Source organism: Gobius niger (assembly GCF_951799975.1).
Source record: "Gobius niger genome assembly, chromosome: 20".
Classification (NCBI taxonomy): Eukaryota; Metazoa; Chordata; class Actinopteri; order Gobiiformes; family Gobiidae; genus Gobius; species Gobius niger.
Genome location: NC_136871.1, coordinates 357,891 through 377,890, shown reverse-complemented (window position 1 = coordinate 377,890; position 20,000 = coordinate 357,891). Strand labels below are relative to the sequence as shown.

Sequence of the window (20,000 nt, the reverse complement as noted above, 5' to 3'; positions counted from 1 at the left end):
TTCTAAGAGCAGCTCAAGACCCGCCTTTTTAGCCCAGCCTTTAACTGACTAATCCATGTATTTAATCCTAATATATGAAATATGTCTATGGGAGGTTGTCCTAGGCGCATTGTTTTAGATGTTGTATCTGTAAAGCACTTTGTGAGACCTTTCGGTATGAAAAGTGCTTTATAAATAAAGTTTGATTGATTGATTGCCCCCCCTCATTGTTTCAGCGTTCAGAGTTTGGAGGCAGATGAGTGAGCTCCTCATACAGCAGCAGCAGCAGCAGCAGCAGCAGCAGCAGCAGTCGTAGTAGTAGCAATTAAAACATGATCCAAATGTTGGGAGAGAACGATGCAAAGCTGGAGTTGGGAGGCAGATAATGAGAGCTATTTCTGTTCTCACATGTGGGTCAAGGTCAGAGACTGGCTCACTGTCACTCGCCTCCATCTTTACTGCACAAACCTCTGAGCTCCATCATGGGGCTCGTTCCTCCTCCTTACACGGGCTGTCACGACTCATGTAACCCCCCCACTGAGCAGCAGGTGGCGCTGCACATGCGTTTCTCACCAACACGTCCTTGCAGATATCGTCCAGCTCCTTCTCGATCTTGAGGCGGTACTCGCGGGCCATCTGCTTCTTCTTCTCGTTCCCGGAGTCGGCCTTTCCCTCGATGCTGGAGATGACGCGCCAGGACGAGCGGCGAGCGCCGACCTGGAAGCAACGGCTCAGGTTAACCACGGACAGTTCAGGCAAACGGGAAACATTATGAGAGGCGCAACGGCTCAGGTTAACCACGGACAGGAGAGGCAAACGGGAAACATTATGAGGAGCAACGGCTCAGGTTAACCACGGACAGGAGAGGCAAACGGGAAACATTATGAGGAGCAACGGCTCAGGTTAACCACGGACAGGAGAGGCAAACGTTATGAGAGGCTCAACATGAAGCAAACACACCTAAAGCAAACATTACCTGCATTAGAAACAGACTCAGAAACATTAATGACTCAGCAAAATCTGAAACTGCACGAAGGTTTAGAAATCCTGCTCCAGCTCCGTGTCTGACGAGGGAACTACGTTATAACGAGCTTTAAAGGGACGTTTCAGGGTTTTTGACATAGGGCCTCATGTCCTCGTTATCCAGAGTGTTTCTGGTACCTGGAGATTTTAGGCTACTGCTAGGCTAGTGCATGTCTATGGTATCAGCTAGCCTGCATTAAAAACAGTGTGACCCGCTCCACAGAGCACCTGAGGCAAATCACTGATACGTTTGTTAAGTGTGACGTCACGACTTCCGCTTCCGGGTGCTAGCATACCGGCTAATGTGCGAGAAAGAAAACTTTAAAAAAGTCTTTAATACAACCATCAATATTTCTGAAACTCAATTGGCACTCAGTCGGTGCTTCCGAGGTTAGCGCAGCTGCTGCGCCGTTAGCATTTATCTCTGCTAACCCGGAAGTACCGATTTTGGTAAATATGACTTTTATAGCAGCAGGTGCAGCATTTTTGGCTACTGGTTCTGATAAATAAGTCTGTTCAGTCACTCTCTGTTGAGGTTCAGAAATATTGATTGTGCTATTAAAGAGTTTCTCGCACATCTGCGAACATATAAATGTCTGTGTCCATAAAGTAATTTAAACCATTTTGCATTTGCAGCGGTGGAGTGATCTGCTAGAAAATAGTCCCTCAGGATGCGATCGTTCATGTGATGCAGGTCAGTTATATTCCAAACATGACTCTATGGACACAGACATGTATATGGTTAGTCTGGTGTTATCAGTGATTTGCCTCAGGTGCTCTGTGAGGCTAGCTGATACCATAGACTTGCACTAGCCTTGCATTAGCCTAGCACCACGAAACTCTTCAAACATAAGAACTGCATGAATTACAAAGAAATATCTCCATAAATCAGCAACACTCTGGATAACCAGGAAATGAGGCCCTATGTCAAACATCCTGAAACATCCCTTTAAAGCTAAATACACTGTACTGCAGGGGGAGGCAACGTCAGGCCCGGGGGGAAAGATGATTTTGAGAAACATTACGACACAAATCAGAAAGTACTTTAACAGTTTTAGGGTTAAATGGGAGGATTACTGTCAGTACACGCAATGAGGTCATACCTCTTAACTCCCGCCTGAACCGAGAGGATCTTTTTCCTCACGTCACCAGATTTTTTTACCATCATTTTTTTGTTGGATATTCAACTCATTTTTGGTCATTTTTTGTCACAGTTTTTTGTCCATTTTTTAATCAAAAATGTGTCATTTTTTGTAATTTTTTTGTCAATTTTTAGTCAATTTTTTGTCATTTTTTGGTCAATTTTTAGTCAATTTTTTGTTTTTTTTTGTCATTTTTCTGTCAATTTTTATTCAAATTTTTGTCATTTTTTGTCACATTTTTTGTCATTTTTTTCATTTTTTTATCAAATTTTTATCACATTTTTGTCAATTTCTTGTCCATTTTTTGTATGTACAACTCTGGCATTAGCAGAAAGTGCACTAGAAAAAATAATCATAATTTTAAGGAAGAAATGACAGAAACCTACTTGAATTAAGAGATTCAATCTAAGCTTCGAGTAGATTTGTTCTGGTCTTAGATCAGATAAAACATCTCATTGCCAAAGGAACAAGTCATTATTCTCTTAATTCAGATTATGTTGCATGATCTCAAGTGAAAAAGTGAATTAGTCTGATTTTGTGCTTGTTCCATTGGCATCAGCATTTGTGTCTCAACATCTTCAACATAAAGAACCCGTGTCTTTACTTTGGTCTGAAATTGGCGGCTTCGGCCTCTGTCTATTTACAATGAAAGTAATTGTCCCTCCCCCTGCTGCACTGCCTTTAGCGTTCCTATGGGAAACACATACATGCCTTTAGATCATGCACTCTTCCTTGACATGAATGCCATTTCGAGGGCACTTTTCTCCTCAAAGAATAGAATAGTTTGAGCTGAATTCTTAATTGCTGTGATGTTGTTTCTCTGTGAAATGTTGATTCCTCTGAACACGGGGTCGGTGCTTCTTCATTCTCCTTCTGAACACACGACTGCACGATGTAGATTTCACAGATAGAAACTGTTCAGAAAGCGTGGATGCAGATATGTCCACTTTAAGTCATAGTTCTGTTTGTCTCCGTCCTTTCAGAAGCTGCGTCTGCTCTGAGGAGTAAAACTTTATGATTCCTCAGGCCTGTGCGTATCATTAGTGTTTGACATGAGTGTATCCACAGCAGGGCAGATAAATATGTATATAAATATTAATATAAGACAAATTTGGGGGAGGTCACCAGATCATTTAGATAAAATAGCCATGTTTTCATTAGCGTATAATCTGATATTTTGTTGTTTTAACCCCTTAACTCCCACCTGAACTGAGCACATGTTCTCCAGTTTGGCTTTACCCCAATCCAAAAGCTTCTGGAAAAAAAGCAACAAAACTGAGTCAAAAACAATGATGGAAATGTGACAAAAAAAGGGACGGAAAATTGATGAAAAAGTGGCAAAAAGGTCACAAAAATGTCACCAGAAATTGACAAAAATGGACAAAAAAATGACAAAAAATTGACTAAATGTGACAAAAAATGTGATAAAAATGTGATAAAAATTGGACAAAAGAATGACCAAAAAATGACAAAAAAATGACAAAAAATTGACTAAATGTGACAAAAAATGTGATAAAAATGTGACGAAAAAATGACAAAATGTGACAAAAATGTGATAAAAATGTGATAAAAATGTGATAAAAATGTGACAAAAATGTGACAAAAATGTGATAAAAATGTGACAAAAATGTGATAAAAATGTGACAAAAATGTGACAAAAATGTGATAAAAATGTGACAAAAATGTGACAAAAAAGTGACGGAAAATTGATGAAAAAGTGGCAAAAATGTCACAAGAAATGTCACAAGGAATTGACAAAAATTGACAAAAAATTGACTAAATGTGACAAAAAATGTGACAAAAATGTGACAAAAATGTGACAAAAATGTGACAAAAATGTGATAAAAATGTGATAAAAATTTGACAAAAAAATGACAAAAAATGACAAAAAAATGACAAAAATGTGATAAAAATGTGACGAAAAAATGACAAAAATGTGATAAAAATGTGACAAAAATGTGATAAAAATGTGATAAAAATGTGACAAAAATGTGACAAAAATGTGACAAAAATGTGACAAAAAATTGACAAAAAAATGACCAAAAAATGACAAAAATGTGATAAAAATGTGACAAAATGTGACAAAAAATTGATAAAAATGTGACAAAAATGTGATTAAAATTTGACAAAAAAATGACCAAAAGTTACAAAAATGTGATTAAAATGCCCAACAAAAGAACTATGTAAAAAAAATGTGCTGACGTGAGGAAAAAGATCCTCTCGGTTCAGGCGGGACTTAAGAGGTTCAGAATTATGTCGGCTGCTGTTTCTATTCCTCGCGGTGTGACCCGAGCGGGGGGTCACGAATCCCTTTTACTGTTAAAATGGGGGTCGTGGCTCCAAAAGGTTGAGAACCACTGCTCTAAAGAAACAGCGTCACCGGGTTCCACAGTGGTTTCCGTGACCAGATCATAATCTTCAACTCGACCGAGGAACCTCTTTCTTTTCCAGGTCACAGACTTCGTGACAAGGACGTGCAATTTGGATCCAAACAGTGGAAATGACATGTGATTAAGATGACTTTTCTGTGGCTGCGCCTAAACATGGGGAAAGACGTCCACAAACAAACGGGCCTTTCAGAACTCTCCTGGAAACGCACTGTTCCTGTGGGGTTTAGACACAAGCCAGTGGTTCTCAACGGGCGGGGCGGGGCACCAAGGGGGGTCGGAACTGAAGAAAAGTGAGTGTTTTCTGTCCACATTGCAGCTTTTGTAGGTAATTCAAAGCTGATTCAACAGTTATTGGTGTGAAAAATGCAGTGTTTTACATTATATATATGACTAATCCCAGTCTTATTTGGGTGGTGGCTTGTCATCTCATGGTGCACTGCAAAAAGTGCCCTCCTAAAAACAAGCAAAACAATCTTAAAATAAGACGTTTTGTTTTGTTTTAAGGAAAAGATTCAGCCAACGGGGTCAGCGTTTTTTTCTTGCTCAGAATTCTTGTTTCTAGAATATTTTTCTTAATAAAACAAGAAAGAAACACTAAATTTAAGCAAATAAATAACTAGAATTAAGCAAAATGTCCTCAGAAAATGGAATCATTTAAGGAAAACATTCTTATTTAGTGAAACATTGTGGATATTTGACTTAAATGTTGCTTGATTTAAGTAAAATGTTCTAAATTAAACACATTTTTGAGCAAAATGTTGTTAATAAATACTAATATTTAAGGAAAGTATTGCCGCGCCCGGAGACCCGCCTCCATGATGTGGAGCCAGGCTGATGGTCAGAATCAACTGCTGGAGGATTCACCTATTGTACATGTTTTTAGTGGCAGACACGGGGAGAACATGCTCCACACAGAAAGGCCCCGTCCTGGTGGGAATCGAACCCGGGACCTTCGAGCTGTGAAGCTGAGGCTCTAACCGCTGTGCCACCGAGCCGCCCACTTTAAAGAATGGAATGTGTTATCTCTCTGTGAGAAGCAGTTCTTACATTAAGAGCTGTTGATCTGAGTTTGTCTAAAACTGAAGATTCAAAAAGTTTTTCTTTGTTACAAGAAAAATGATCATGTTTTTAGCAAATTTATCTGAACAAGAAATGACTAGATTTTATTTCCTAAAATAAGATTTTTTTTTCTCAAGAAAACTTTGCTCGGCAAAACATTACTTTTTAGGAAAAAAAAAAAGAACTTATTTCTTAAAGACATGTTTTACTTGCTTAGAATCCACTGTTTGCAGTGTGACTGTGGGTCCTGACGCCAAAACTATTGAGAACCGCTGTACAAAATGATCCCCAACTGTTCTTTTAATTCGATATTTTAATGTTCACGTGTCAAAAGTTTGGAAAGGCTTTGTTATGTCCTGAAGCCCTGGCGTAAATCCAACCTGAAAGACTCAGCGTCACCGACCTCCAGACACGGCCACGCCTCCCCCTCGGCCAATCAGAGCCTCACCTTCGTCAGAGCCAATCATCTCCCTCAGCGTTTAATTCTGAGATATTCAACCCGTTTGTGTCTCCTACATAATGTGTTCACTCATAGTTTCACGTCTTCAATGGGAATCACACAATGGAAACAGTGTTGAAAATAAAGAAAAGCCGAGACATTAAAAGCGTTTCCAAACTTCTGACCATTCGCATTTTAATCTCGAGCGTGTGTTTAAACTGTGGTGTAGATTTGAAGATTATTCAGATTTTATGAGGCCGTAAGAAAAGGAAAGACTGATCTGATCCTCTCACTCGTGCCTGATTTGCTCGGCAGCTCACGGACGTCCCTTAAAGAGCGCCCCCTGCGAACATTCCTGCCAAATCTGCCGCTTCTTTTACAAAGTGAACAATTGTTTGCCTAACGTGCCCCGTTACTCTTTGGGAGAAAACAAACACTTTGCTATATTTGGAAACAGGCGACAGCTTTGTGGGCCAGTCCTCCGTGCGTTTGGATCCAGCCCACAGCGGGACGTCCAAAAGAAGAAGAACCGGATAATGAGAAGCATCGAATTACACATTTATTATCACATGACGAGCTTCCTCCACTGAACGCAGTTATGGAGATACAAGAATGAGTGGATAACTAGAACATTTTGAGATTGACTGTGGAATCGTAGGCTAATAATGCAGAAATGGCAAAAATGGCATAAAAGTTGTGAAAAAATTCATAACTGCATAAGAGGGCTTTACATGTGAAAATCCCTATTAAAGGAATAGGCCACCGTTTTTACATACTAAGATATGTTCTCACCTCACTTTAGACGTGTTAATATATCCCCGTCTGGTCTTTGTCCGTGCGCTCACACATACGCAGCCTCTCCCACATGTCACATAGCTCCAAAAAAGCTCACGATAGAAGCTACCAAGCTCTTCCACGTGTTCCCTATTTAAATAAAGTTACGTCAAGTGTTTTCATGCCAAGTATATTTACACAGAAATGTAACATGTCGATTTTATAAGCAGATAAAAAGGGGGACTATATTGTGAGGCGTAATGATACAGGAGCAGTAACTCCTAAAGGTTATTGACGGAAGTGAGCGGGGGGGAAGTCTTTAGGAGTTACTGCGCGGACGTTTTACTCCTCGTATCATTACGCCTCACAATATAGTTCCCCTTTTTATCTTATTATATCGTAACTTTATTTAAATAGGGAACACGTGGAAGAGCTTGGTAGCTTCTATCGTGAGCTTTTTTGGAGCTATGTCACATGTGGGAGAGGCTGCGTATGTGTGAGCGCACGGACAAAGACCAGACGGGGATATATTAACTCGACTAAGGTTAGGTAAGAACATATCTCAGTGTGTAAAAACGGTGGCCTGTTCCTTTAAGTTGCATTATACTGCTTTTACTGTGAAAATCCCTATTAAGTTGCATAATAGTGTTGTAATTGCAAAAATCCCTATTTTGTTGCAGAAACTGTAAAAACTGTTGAAATTGCAGAAACTCTTAACATTGTATAAAGTCTTAACTTCGTATAAACTGTTTAAATCACTCACAGACTTCACTGTATCAGAAATCCTATTCAAATGAATGGCAGAATTCCCAAGCACAGAGAAAAAAAACTGGAAAACAGTAGAACTCGAATTTTTTTTCTGAAAACTGACAAGTTGTGGAACCTGAACCTGAAAAAGTTGCAGAAAAACCTCAATTTGTGGAAGCCCCATTATAAGTCAATGGGAAAAATCGTCCAAATTCCCAAAAGTAATGGCAGGATTCTCTCCAACACGCGGAACGTTTTGATGTTTAACTTGTGGAAATCGCTGAAAGTCTGAAAGCTGCAGAAAATTTGGAAAAAAATATAATAATGGATAAAGAACGTGAAAACCAATTATTGACTGTGGAAGAACTCAATAATGAATGAAAGGTTGTGGTTAATTGTCCCCCATTTTAAAGACGGTTCACTGTAACCCCCCCCCCCCATACTCCAGGACAGGTGTTTAATGACAGTAGACCCCACACAAACTCATGACTCTCTGATGTTAGTCCTCCAACAGTGTCCACACCCACCATCCCATCACCAGACCAGTGACCAGACCAGTGACCAGACCAGTGACCAGACCAGTCACCAGACCAGTCACCAGACCAGTCACCAGACCAGTCACTAGACCAGTCACCAGACCAGTCACCAGACCAGTCACCAGTACCAACCACAAGCACCAGTGACCAGACCAGTGACCAGACCAGTCACCAGACCAGTCACCAGACCAGTCACTAGACCAGTCACTAGACCAGTCACCAGACCAGTCACCAGTACCAACCACAAGCACCAGTCACCAGACCAGTCACCAGACCAGTCACCAGACCAGTCACTAGACCAGTCACCAGACCAGTCACCAGACCAGTCACCAGTACCAACCACAAGCACCAGTGACCAGACCAGTGACCAGACCAGTCACCAGTACCAACCACAAGCACCAGTGACCAGACCAGTGACCAGACCAGTCACCAGTACCAACCACAAGCACCAGTGACCAGACCAGTGACCAGACCAGTCACTAGACCAGTCACCAGACCAGTGACCAGACCAGTCACTAGACCAGTCACCAGACCAGTCACCAGACCAGTCACTAGACCAGTCACCAGACCAGTCACCAGACCAGTCACCAGACCAGTCACCAGACCAGTCACCAGACCAGTCACCAGACCAGTCACCAGACCAGTCACCAGACCAGTCACCAGACCAGTCACCAGACCAGTCACCAGACCAGTGACCAGACCAGTCACCAGTACCAACCACAAGCACCAGTGACCAGACCAGTCACCAGACCAGTCACCAGACCAGTCACCAGACCAGTCACCAGACCAGTCACCAGACCAGTGACCAGACCAGTGACCAGACCAGTGACCAGACCAGTGACCAGACCAGTGACCAGACCAGTGACCAGACCAGTGACCAGACCAGTCACCAGACCAGACCAGTCACCAGACCAGTCACCAGACCAGTCACCAGACCAGTCACTAGACCAGTCACCAGACCAGTCACCAGTACCAACCACAAGCACCAGTGACCAGACCAGTGACCAGACCAGTCACCAGTACCAACCACAAGCACCAGTGACCAGACCAGTCACCAGACCAGTCACCAGACCAGTCACCAGACCAGTCACCAGACCAGTCACCAGACCAGTGACCAGACCAGTCACCAGTACCAACCACAAGCACCAGTGACCAGACCAGTCACCAGACCAGTCACCAGACCAGTCACCAGACCAGTCACCAGACCAGTCACCAGACCAGTGACCAGACCAGTGACCAGACCAGTGACCAGACCAGTCACCAGACCAGTCACCAGACCAGTGACCAGACCAGTGACCAGACCAGTGACCAGACCAGTGACCAGACCAGTGACCAGACCAGTGACCAGACCAGTCACCAGACCAGTCACCAGACCAGTGACCAGACCAGTCACCAGACCAGTGACCAGACCAGTGACCAGACCAGTCACCAGACCAGTCACCAGACCAGTGACCAGACCAGTCACCAGTACCAACCACAAGCACCAGTGACCAGACCAGTGACCAGACCAGTCACCAGTACCAACCACAAGCACCAGTGACCAGACCAGTCACCAGACCAGTCACCAGACCAGTCACCAGACCAGTCACCAGACCAGTCACCAGACCAGTGACCAGACCAGTCACCAGTACCAACCACAAGCACCAGTGACCAGACCAGTCACCAGACCAGTCACCAGACCAGTCACCAGACCAGTCACCAGACCAGTCACCAGACCAGTGACCAGACCAGTGACCAGACCAGTGACCAGACCAGTCACCAGACCAGTCACCAGACCAGTGACCAGACCAGTGACCAGACCAGTGACCAGACCAGTGACCAGACCAGTGACCAGACCAGTGACCAGACCAGTCACCAGACCAGTGACCAGACCAGTGACCAGACCAGTCACCAGACCAGTCACCAGACCAGTCACCAGACCAGTCACCAGACCAGTCACCAGACCAGTCACCAGACCAGTCACCAGACCAGTCACCAGACCAGTCACCAGACCAGTCACCAGACCAGTCACCAGACCAGTCACCAGACCAGTGACCAGACCAGTCACCAGACCAGTCACCAGACCAGTCACCAGACCAGTCACCAGACCAGTGACCAGACCAGTCACCAGACCAGTCACCAGACCAGTGACCAGACCAGTCACCAGACCAGTCACCAGACCAGACCAGTGACCAGACCAGTGACCAGACCAGACCAGTGACCAGACCAGTGACCAGACCAGTGACCAGACCAGTGACCAGACCAGACCAGTCACCAGACCAGTGACCAGACCAGTCACCAGACCAGTCACCAGACCAGTCACCAGACCAGTGACCAGACCAGTCACCAGACCAGTCACCAGACCAGTCACCAGACCAGTGACCAGACCAGTCACCAGTACCAACCACAAGCACCAGTGACCAGACCAGTCACCAGACCAGTCACCAGACCAGTCACCAGACCAGTCACCAGACCAGTGACCAGACCAGTCACCAGTACCAACCACAAGCACCAGTGACCAGACCAGTCACCAGACCAGTCACCAGACCAGTCACCAGTACCAACCACAAGCACCAGTGACCAGTCACCAGACCAGTCACCAGACCAGTGACCAGTGACCAGAACCAACCACAAGCACCAGTGATGTGGGACTTACTCTGCTCGCCGCTCCTCGCCTTCATCTGCTCAAAACAACAAGACAACGTTCAGAAGCGCCGGCAGTTCATTCTTTCCCCGGTTTCTTCCAACTACGTTTCTATGGTTAAAGAGTTTTGGCATTTCCGAGCTCTGACCAGGAAATAATGAGTGGAAGCAGCAGCGACCCCGTAATTACGACCAGGAAACTCGAAGTGGAGACGGAGCGTTTAAAGATGGCTGCCTGCTCAGTGACATGTAGCTCAGCAGAGAAACGGTAAAGCTTCGGTGATCCGGCGAGTTTGGTGGAAGTCGTCTCAAACATCTGCCTCAGTTACCGATTAAAGGGAAATATGAAACTAAGTGCTGAAATATCACTGGATTTACAACAATTATGATTTATAGCAGGGCTGGGGCACGATCCGATACGTGTTACCAACAGTGTTAATGTCATCGACTGAAATGTTTAGTCTTAATTAGGGCTGTGCAATTAATCGAAATTCGATGACGATTTCAATTACAATTACGATTTTGTCATTTTTTTAAGGATTTTTTGATGGATTTTTGTCATTTTTTTGATGGATTTTGTCATTTTTTTGATGGATTTTTGTCATTTTTTTGATGGATTTTGTCATTTTTTTGATGGATTTTGTCATTTTTTTGATGGATTTTTGTCATTTTTTTGTCATTTTTTTTTAATGGATTTTTGTCACTTTTTTGTCATTTTTTTGATGGATTTTTGTCATTTTTTTTAATGGATTTTTGTCTTTTTTTTTAATGGATTTTTGTCATTTTTTGATGGATTTTTGTCATTTTTTGATGGATTTTTGTCATTTTTTGATGGATTTTTGTCATTTTTTTGATGGATTTTTGTCATTTTTTTTAATGGATTTTTGTCTTTTTTTTTAATGGATTTTTGTCATTTTTTTGATGGATTTTTGTCATTTTTTTTAATGGATTTTTGTCATTTTTTGATGGATTTTTGTCATTTTTTGATGGATTTTTGTCATTTTTCTGATGGATTTTTTGATGAATTTTTGTCATTTTTTGATGGATTTTTGTCATTTTTTTGATGGATTTTTGTCACTTTTTTGATGGATTTTTGTCATTTTTCTGATGGATTTTTGTCATTTTTTGATGGATTTTTGTCATTTTTTGATGGATTTTTGTCATTTTTTGATGAATTTTTTGATGAATTTTTGTCATTTTTTTTGATGGATTTTTGTCTTTTTTTTGATGGATTTTTGTCATTTTTCTGATGGATTTTTTTAAAGGCAACAAATAATTGTTTGAATAATCGTGATTTCAATTATGACAAAAATAATCGTGATTATTATTTTTTCAATAATCGAGCAGCCCTAGTCTTAATTAATTAATATTAGTCTTAATTTTAGTCAAAGTGATATTTTTGTGACTAAAATTGGACTAAAACTAAATGCAAAGTTTCTCATGAGACTAAAACTGTGACTAAAATGTCCAGATATTTGAGTCGACTAAAATCAGACTAAATAAAAGTGAAAAGGAGAGACTAAAATCATCCAAACTTGTATTGAGCGTCTGAAAGAGCCTCAGATCATGTTTAAAGGATCAGCTCTGAGCTTTGTTCATGTGGAGCAGAAACATGAAGCAGAGGAACAACATTAAACATGATTAGAATCAATATTATCAATGCAAAGTCCACTCAATTAGTCTAACATTTAGTCGAGTAAAACTAGATTAAAATTGAAAAGTTTTTTTTGACTAAATCTCGACTAAAACTAAAATAAAACATGTCAAAAGTAACACTGGTTGCAATACCGTAAGTCGTGTGCTTACCTCAAAACTGAGATTAAAAGTTTATAAACCAAATGCCATTTCAGATTTATTCAAGTGTTGAGATTGAAAAGTGCATTAACACATAATACAGCCTCCAAAGACGAGTATTGAAAGTATCCCGATACTTGATAAAGTATCCATACTTGGTATTGCAGCAAAAATGGTCGCAATACGATACAATATTTTGTCCCAGCCCTGATAAACAGCCGGCATTATTCTACCCTCATGTGAACAGTTCTAGTCTGACTTAAAGGAAGAGGCCACTGTTTTTACAAAGCGAGATATGTTCTTACTTTAGCTTAGCTGAGAGGACTTCAGCGTCCGCACAGTAAAGTGAAGATATTACTGCGCGGATCGAAGTACTCCTGGTATTACTACGCCTTACAATATAGTTCCTTTGTATCCGCTGAGAACATCCACATTGTTTAACTGTATAACTATACTTTTGTAGTGTAAAACTTCACATAACTGCAAAAAGTATTTAACTAGATCAGTATAAACATCTCAGTCTGAGCACAATAATCCACATTTTAGTTGTTGTGACTGGTTAAGAAGTTGTTGGGCATTTGTCCCAGATTATTTCACTTGTTCTGAGATGTTTCTGACTCGTTTCGATACATTTCGTCCTTATTTCAGGTCATTTTCTTTGCCAACGGGGAAAGAAAACTGGTCTTATCTCATTGGCAATTTTACTTTCTTATTTCAAGCGAGATTTACCCTAGAACTGGTCTGAAATGTCCCCAAACAAGCAAAGCAAACTCGGTCCGATCAGGAAAAGTGTCTGAATGAGGGAAAACCGCTCAAAACAAGAAACATTTCCTCAATTCAAGTCATTTAAGCCAATGCTTGATATTTTGTAGTGATATTTAAATAGGGAAAATGTGGAAGAGCTCGGTAGCTTCTATCTTCACCTCATTAGGCTAAATGCTAACGCCGTCTGCGCTGTGTTTACGTGACTGAAGACCAGACAGGTACACATGAACTCCTCTAAGCTCAGGTAAGAACAAATCTTATGTGTAAAAGCCTATTCCTTTAAAGCTCGTCCTGTATTCCTGACTCAATATTCCTATGAAGCATCTCTGTAAACTGGTTTTGTATCCGCCTCCTGAGCTCCGATGTCTCCGAGCTGAAGAAAACCTTTGATCCTGGGTGGATTTTTCCGACTTCCGACTGAACTGTTGCTTCAAACGTTTCCCCGTATTTTGAGACTCCGGCACAGGTTTGTGTTGACATAATACAGGCGCAGGTGACGGGCGTGGCCTCCTGATTCACCCGGGACGGTCCCGATTAAAGCCCTGTGTCCTGGCAGATTCCTCCTGAACTATTGTGTTGTTTGAAACCGACACGCCGGCTCCAGAGCGAGCTGACTGAGGGCGCATGAGCTTCTGCAAACAGAGACTCTTGTCCTTTGAGCACATTGTGATGCTCCTAAAACTGAGGGTGTTAATTAAATGTTGATGAAATGTTTGCCCCCTTTAAAGGAACAGGCCCTGGTTTTTCCACACTGAGATATGTTCTTACCTGAGCTGTGACGAGTTCTTTAGGACCTGTCTGATCTTCAGTCACGTAAACACAGCGCAGACGGCGTTAGCATTTAGCCTCTCCCTCTCTCCTCTATAGCTCCAAAACAGGTCAAGATAGAAGCTACCAAGCTCTTCCACGTTTCCCCTGTTTAAATATGGTTACGTGAAGTGTTCCACTACAAAGTATAATTACACACAATTAAACAATGTGGATTTTCTAAGTGGATAAAAGGGGGGACTATATTGTAAGGCGTAATAATACCAGGAGTAGTTTGGCATCCGCACAGTAAAGTGAAGATTACTGTGCGGATTTCAAACTTGTGTTTTTTTGTCATTTTTTGTAATTTTTTTGTAATTTTTTAGTACATTTTTTGTCACTTTTTTGTCATTTTTTTGTAATTTTTTGTCACTTTTTTGTCACTTTTTTGTCATTTTTTTGTCATTTTTTGTCATTTTTTTGTCATTTTTTTGTCATTTTTTGTCACTTTTTTGTCATTTTTTTGTCATTTTTTTGTCATTTTTTGTCACTTTTTTGTCACTTTTTTGTCACTTTTTTGTCATTTTTTGTCATTTTTTGTCATTTTTTGTCATTTTTTGTCACTTTTTTGTCATTTTTTTGTCATTTTTTGTCATTTTTTGTCATTTTTTGTCACTTTTTTGTCACTTTTTTGTCATTTTTTGTCATTTTTTGTAATTTTTTGTCATTTTTTTGTAATTTTTTGTTACTTTTTTGTCACTTTTTTGTCCTTTTTTTGTCATTTTTTGTTACTTTTTTGTCACTTTTTTGTCACTTTTTTGTCACTTTTTTGTAATTTTTTGTTACTTTTGTCACTTTTTTGTCACTTTTTTGTAATTTTTTGTAATTTTTTGTAATTTTTTGTCACTTTTTTGTCACTTTTTTGTAATTTTTTGTTACTTTTTTGTTACTTTTTTGTCACTTTTTTGTAATTTTTTGTAATTTTTTGTAATTTTTTGTCATTTTTTGTCATTTTTTTGTCACTTTTTTGTAATTTTTTGTTACTTTTTTGTCACTTTTTTGTCACTTTTTTGTAATTTTTTTGTAATTTTTTGTAATTTTTTGTCATTTTTTGTCACTTTTTTGTCACTTTTTTGTAATTTTTTGTTACTTTTTTGTCACTTTTTTGTCACTTTTTTGTAATTTTTTTGTAATTTTTTGTAATTTTTTGTCATTTTTTGTCACTTTTTTGTCACTTTTTTGTAATTTTTTGTAATTTTTTGTCATTTTTTGTCATTTTTTTGTCATTTTTTTGTCATTTTTTGTCATTTTTTTTGTCATTTTTTTGTCATTTTTTTGTCATTTTTTGTTACTTTTTTGTCACTTTTTTGTCACTTTTTTGTCACTTTTTTGTCATTTTTTTTGTCATTTTTTTGTCATTTTTTTGTCATTTTTGGTTACTTTTTTGTCACTTTTTTGTCACTTTTTTGTCACTTTTTTGTAATTTTTTGTAATTTTTTGTTACTTTTGTCACTTTTTTGTCACTTTTTTGTCACTTTTTTGTAATTTTTTGTAATTTTTTGTCACTTTTTTGTCACTTTTTTGTCACTTTTTTGTTACTTTTTTGTCACTTTTTTGTAATTTTTTGTAATTTTTTGTTACTTTTTTGTCACTTTTTTGTAATTTTTTGTAATTTTTTGTTACTTTTTTGTCACTTTTTTGTCACTTTTTTGTAATTTTTTTGTAATTTTTTGTAATTTTTTGTCATTTTTTGTCACTTTTTTGTCACTTTTTTGTAATTTTTTGTAATTTTTTGTCATTTTTTTGTCATTTTTTTGTCATTTTTTGTCATTTTTTTTGTCATTTTTTTGTCATTTTTTGTCATTTTTTTGTCATTTTTTGTCATTTTTTTGTCACTTTTTTGTCACTTTTTTGTCATTTTTTTTGTCATTTTTTTGTCATTTTTTTGTCATTTTTGGTTACTTTTTTGTCACTTTTTTGTCACTTTTTTGTCACTTTTTTGTAATTTTTTGTAATTTTTTGTTACTTTTGTCACTTTTTTGTCACTTTTTTGTCACTTTTTTGTAATTTTTTGTAATTTTTTGTCACTTTTTTGTCACTTTTTTGTAATTTTTTGTTACTTTTTTGTCACTTTTTTGTAATTTTTTGTAATTTTTTGTTACTTTTTTGTCACTTTTTTGTAATTTTTTGTAATTTTTTGTAATTTTTTTGTAATTTTTTGTCACTTTTTTGTCACTTTTTTGTCATTTTTTGTCACTTTTTTGTCATTTTTTTGTCATTTTTTTGTCATTTTTTGTCATTTTTTGTTACTTTTTTGTCACTTTTTTGTCACTTTTTTGTCATTTTTTGTCATTTTTTGTCATTTTTTGTCATTTTTTGTCACTTTTTTGTCATTTTTTTGTCATTTTTTGTCATTTTTTGTCATTTTTTGTCACTTTTTTGTCACTTTTTTGTCATTTTTTGTCATTTTTTGTAATTTTTTGTCATTTTTTTGTAATTTTTTGTTACTTTTTTGTCACTTTTTTGTCCTTTTTTTGTCATTTTTTGTTACTTTTTTGTCACTTTTTTGTCACTTTTTTGTCACTTTTTTGTAATTTTTTGTTACTTTTGTCACTTTTTTGTCACTTTTTTGTAATTTTTTGTAATTTTTTGTAATTTTTTGTCACTTTTTTGTCACTTTTTTGTAATTTTTTGTTACTTTTTTGTTACTTTTTTGTCACTTTTTTGTAATTTTTTGTAATTTTTTGTAATTTTTTGTCATTTTTTGTCATTTTTTTGTCACTTTTTTGTAATTTTTTGTTACTTTTTTGTCACTTTTTTGTCACTTTTTTGTAATTTTTTTGTAATTTTTTGTAATTTTTTGTCATTTTTTGTCACTTTTTTGTCACTTTTTTGTAATTTTTTGTTACTTTTTTGTCACTTTTTTGTCACTTTTTTGTAATTTTTTTGTAATTTTTTGTAATTTTTTGTCATTTTTTGATGGATTTTTGTCATTTTTTTGATGGATTTTTGTCATTTTTTTTAATGGATTTTTGTCTTTTTTTTTAATGGATTTTTGTCATTTTTTTGATGGATTTTTGTCATTTTTTTTAATGGATTTTTGTCATTTTTTGATGGATTTTTGTCATTTTTTGATGGATTTTTGTCATTTTTCTGATGGATTTTTTGATGAATTTTTGTCATTTTTTGATGGATTTTTGTCATTTTTTTGATGGATTTTTGTCATTTTTTTGATGGATTTTTGTCACTTTTTTGATGGATTTTTGTCATTTTTCTGATGGATTTTTGTCATTTTTTGATGGATTTTTGTCATTTTTTGATGGATTTTTGTCATTTTTTGATGAATTTTTTGATGAATTTTTGTCATTTTTTTTGATGGATTTTTGTCTTTTTTTTGATGGATTTTTGTCATTTTTCTGATGGATTTTTTTAAAGGCAACAAATAATTGTTTGAATAATCGTGATTTCAATTATGACAAAAATAATCGTGATTATTATTTTTTCAATAATCGAGCAGCCCTAGTCTTAATTAATTAATATTAGTCTTAATTTTAGTCAAAGTGATATTTTTGTGACTAAAATTGGACTAAAACTAAATGCAAAGTTTCTCATGAGACTAAAACTGTGACTAAAATGTCCAGATATTTGAGTCGACTAAAATCAGACTAAATAAAAGTGAAAAGGAGAGACTAAAATCATCCAAACTTGTATTGAGCGTCTGAAAGAGCCTCAGATCATGTTTAAAGGATCAGCTCTGAGCTTTGTTCATGTGGAGCAGAAACATGAAGCAGAGGAACAACATTAAACATGATTAGAATCAATATTATCAATGCAAAGTCCACTCAATTAGTCTAACATTTAGTCGAGTAAAACTAGATTAAAATTGAAAAGTTTTTTTTGACTAAATCTCGACTAAAACTAAAATAAAACATGTCAAAAGTAACACTGGTTGCAATACCGTAAGTCGTGTGCTTACCTCAAAACTGAGATTAAAAGTTTATAAACCAAATGCCATTTCAGATTTATTCAAGTGTTGAGATTGAAAAGTGCATTAACACATAATACAGCCTCCAAAGACGAGTATTGAAAGTATCCCGATACTTGATAAAGTATCCATACTTGGTATTGCAGCAAAAATGGTCGCAATACGATACAATATTTTGTCCCAGCCCTGATAAACAGCCGGCATTATTCTACCCTCATGTGAACAGTTCTAGTCTGACTTAAAGGAAGAGGCCACTGTTTTTACAAAGCGAGATATGTTCTTACTTTAGCTTAGCTGAGAGGACTTCAGCGTCCGCACAGTAAAGTGAAGATATTACTGCGCGGATCGAAGTACTCCTGGTATTACTACGCCTTACAATATAGTTCCTTTGTATCCGCTGAGAACATCCACATTGTTTAACTGTATAACTATACTTTTGTAGTGTAAAACTTCACATAACTGCAAAAAGTATTTAACTAGATCAGTATAAACATCTCAGTTTGAGCACAATAATCCACATTTTAGTTGTTGTGACTGGTTAAGAAGTTGTTGGGCATTTGTCCCAGATTATTTCACTTGTTCTGAGATGTTTCTGACTCGTTTCGATACATTTCGTCCTTATTTCAGGTCATTTTCTTTGCCAACGGGGAAAGAAAACTGGTCTTATCTCATTGGCAATTTTACTTTCTTATTTCAAGCGAGATTTACCCTAGAACTGGTCTGAAATGTCCCCAAACAAGCAAAGCAAACTCGGTCCGATCAGGAAAAGTGTCTGAATGAGGGAAAACCGCTCAAAACAAGAAACATTTCCTCAATTCAAGTCATTTAAGCCAATGCTTGATATTTTGTAGTGATATTTAAATAGGGAAAATGTGGAAGAGCTCGGTAGCTTCTATCTTCACCTCATTAGGCTAAATGCTAACGCCGTCTGCGCTGTGTTTACGTGACTGAAGACCAGACAGGTACACATGAACTCCTCTAAGCTCAGGTAAGAACAAATCTTATGTGTAAAAGCCTATTCCTTTAAAGCTCGTCCTGTATTCCTGACTCAATATTCCTATGAAGCATCTCTGTAAACTGGTTTTGTATCCGCCTCCTGAGCTCCGATGTCTCCGAGCTGAAGAAAACCTTTGATCCTGGGTGGATTTTTCCGACTTCCGACTGAACTGTTGCTTCAAACGTTTCCCCGTATTTTGAGACTCCGGCACAGGTTTGTGTTGACATAATACAGGCGCAGGTGACGGGCGTGGCCTCCTGATTCACCCGGGACGGTCCCGATTAAAGCCCTGTGTCCTGGCAGATTCCTCCTGAACTATTGTGTTGTTTGAAACCGACACGCCGGCTCCAGAGCGAGCTGACTGAGGGCGCATGAGCTTCTGCAAACAGAGACTCTTGTCCTTTGAGCACATTGTGATGCTCCTAAAACTGAGGGTGTTAATTAAATGTTGATGAAATGTTTGCCCCCTTTAAAGGAACAGGCCCTGGTTTTTCCACACTGAGATATGTTCTTACCTGAGCTGTGACGAGTTCTTTAGGACCTGTCTGATCTTCAGTCACGTAAACACAGCGCAGACGGCGTTAGCATTTAGCCTCTCCCTCTCTCCTCTATAGCTCCAAAACAGGTCAAGATAGAAGCTACCAAGCTCTTCCACGTTTCCCCTATTTAAATATGGTTACGTGAAGTGTTCCACTACAAAGTATAATTACACACACTTAAACAATGTGGATTTTCTAAGTGGATAAAAGGGGGAACTATATTGTAAGGCGTAATAATACCAGGAGTAGTTTGGCATCCGCACAGTAAAGTGAAGATTACTGTGCGGATTTCGAAAAATGTGTTTTTTGTCATTTTTTGTAATTTTTTTGTAATTTTTTAGTACATTTTTTGTCACTTTTTTGTCATTTTTTTGTAATTTTTTGTCACTTTTTTGTCACTTTTTTGTCATTTTTTTGTCATTTTTTGTCATTTTTTTGTCATTTTTTTGTCATTTTTTGTCA

At 38.1% G+C, this 20,000-nt stretch overlaps 1 protein-coding gene across 1 annotated transcript in view; it reads right to left on the bottom strand.

Annotated features, from left to right (window-relative positions):
* LOC306979488 (14-3-3 protein beta/alpha-1-like) overlaps positions 1 to 20,000 on the bottom strand; it is a gene marked incomplete at its 5' end in the record, with an annotated part of 39,370 nt that overhangs the window by 14,247 nt on the left and 5,123 nt on the right. Inside the window, one exon of the mRNA XM_079578441.1 lies at positions 553 to 766. Within this exon, the coding sequence (XP_079434567.1) occupies positions 553 to 766 (214 nt within the window). The remainder of the gene's footprint in view (positions 1 to 552; positions 767 to 20,000) is intronic.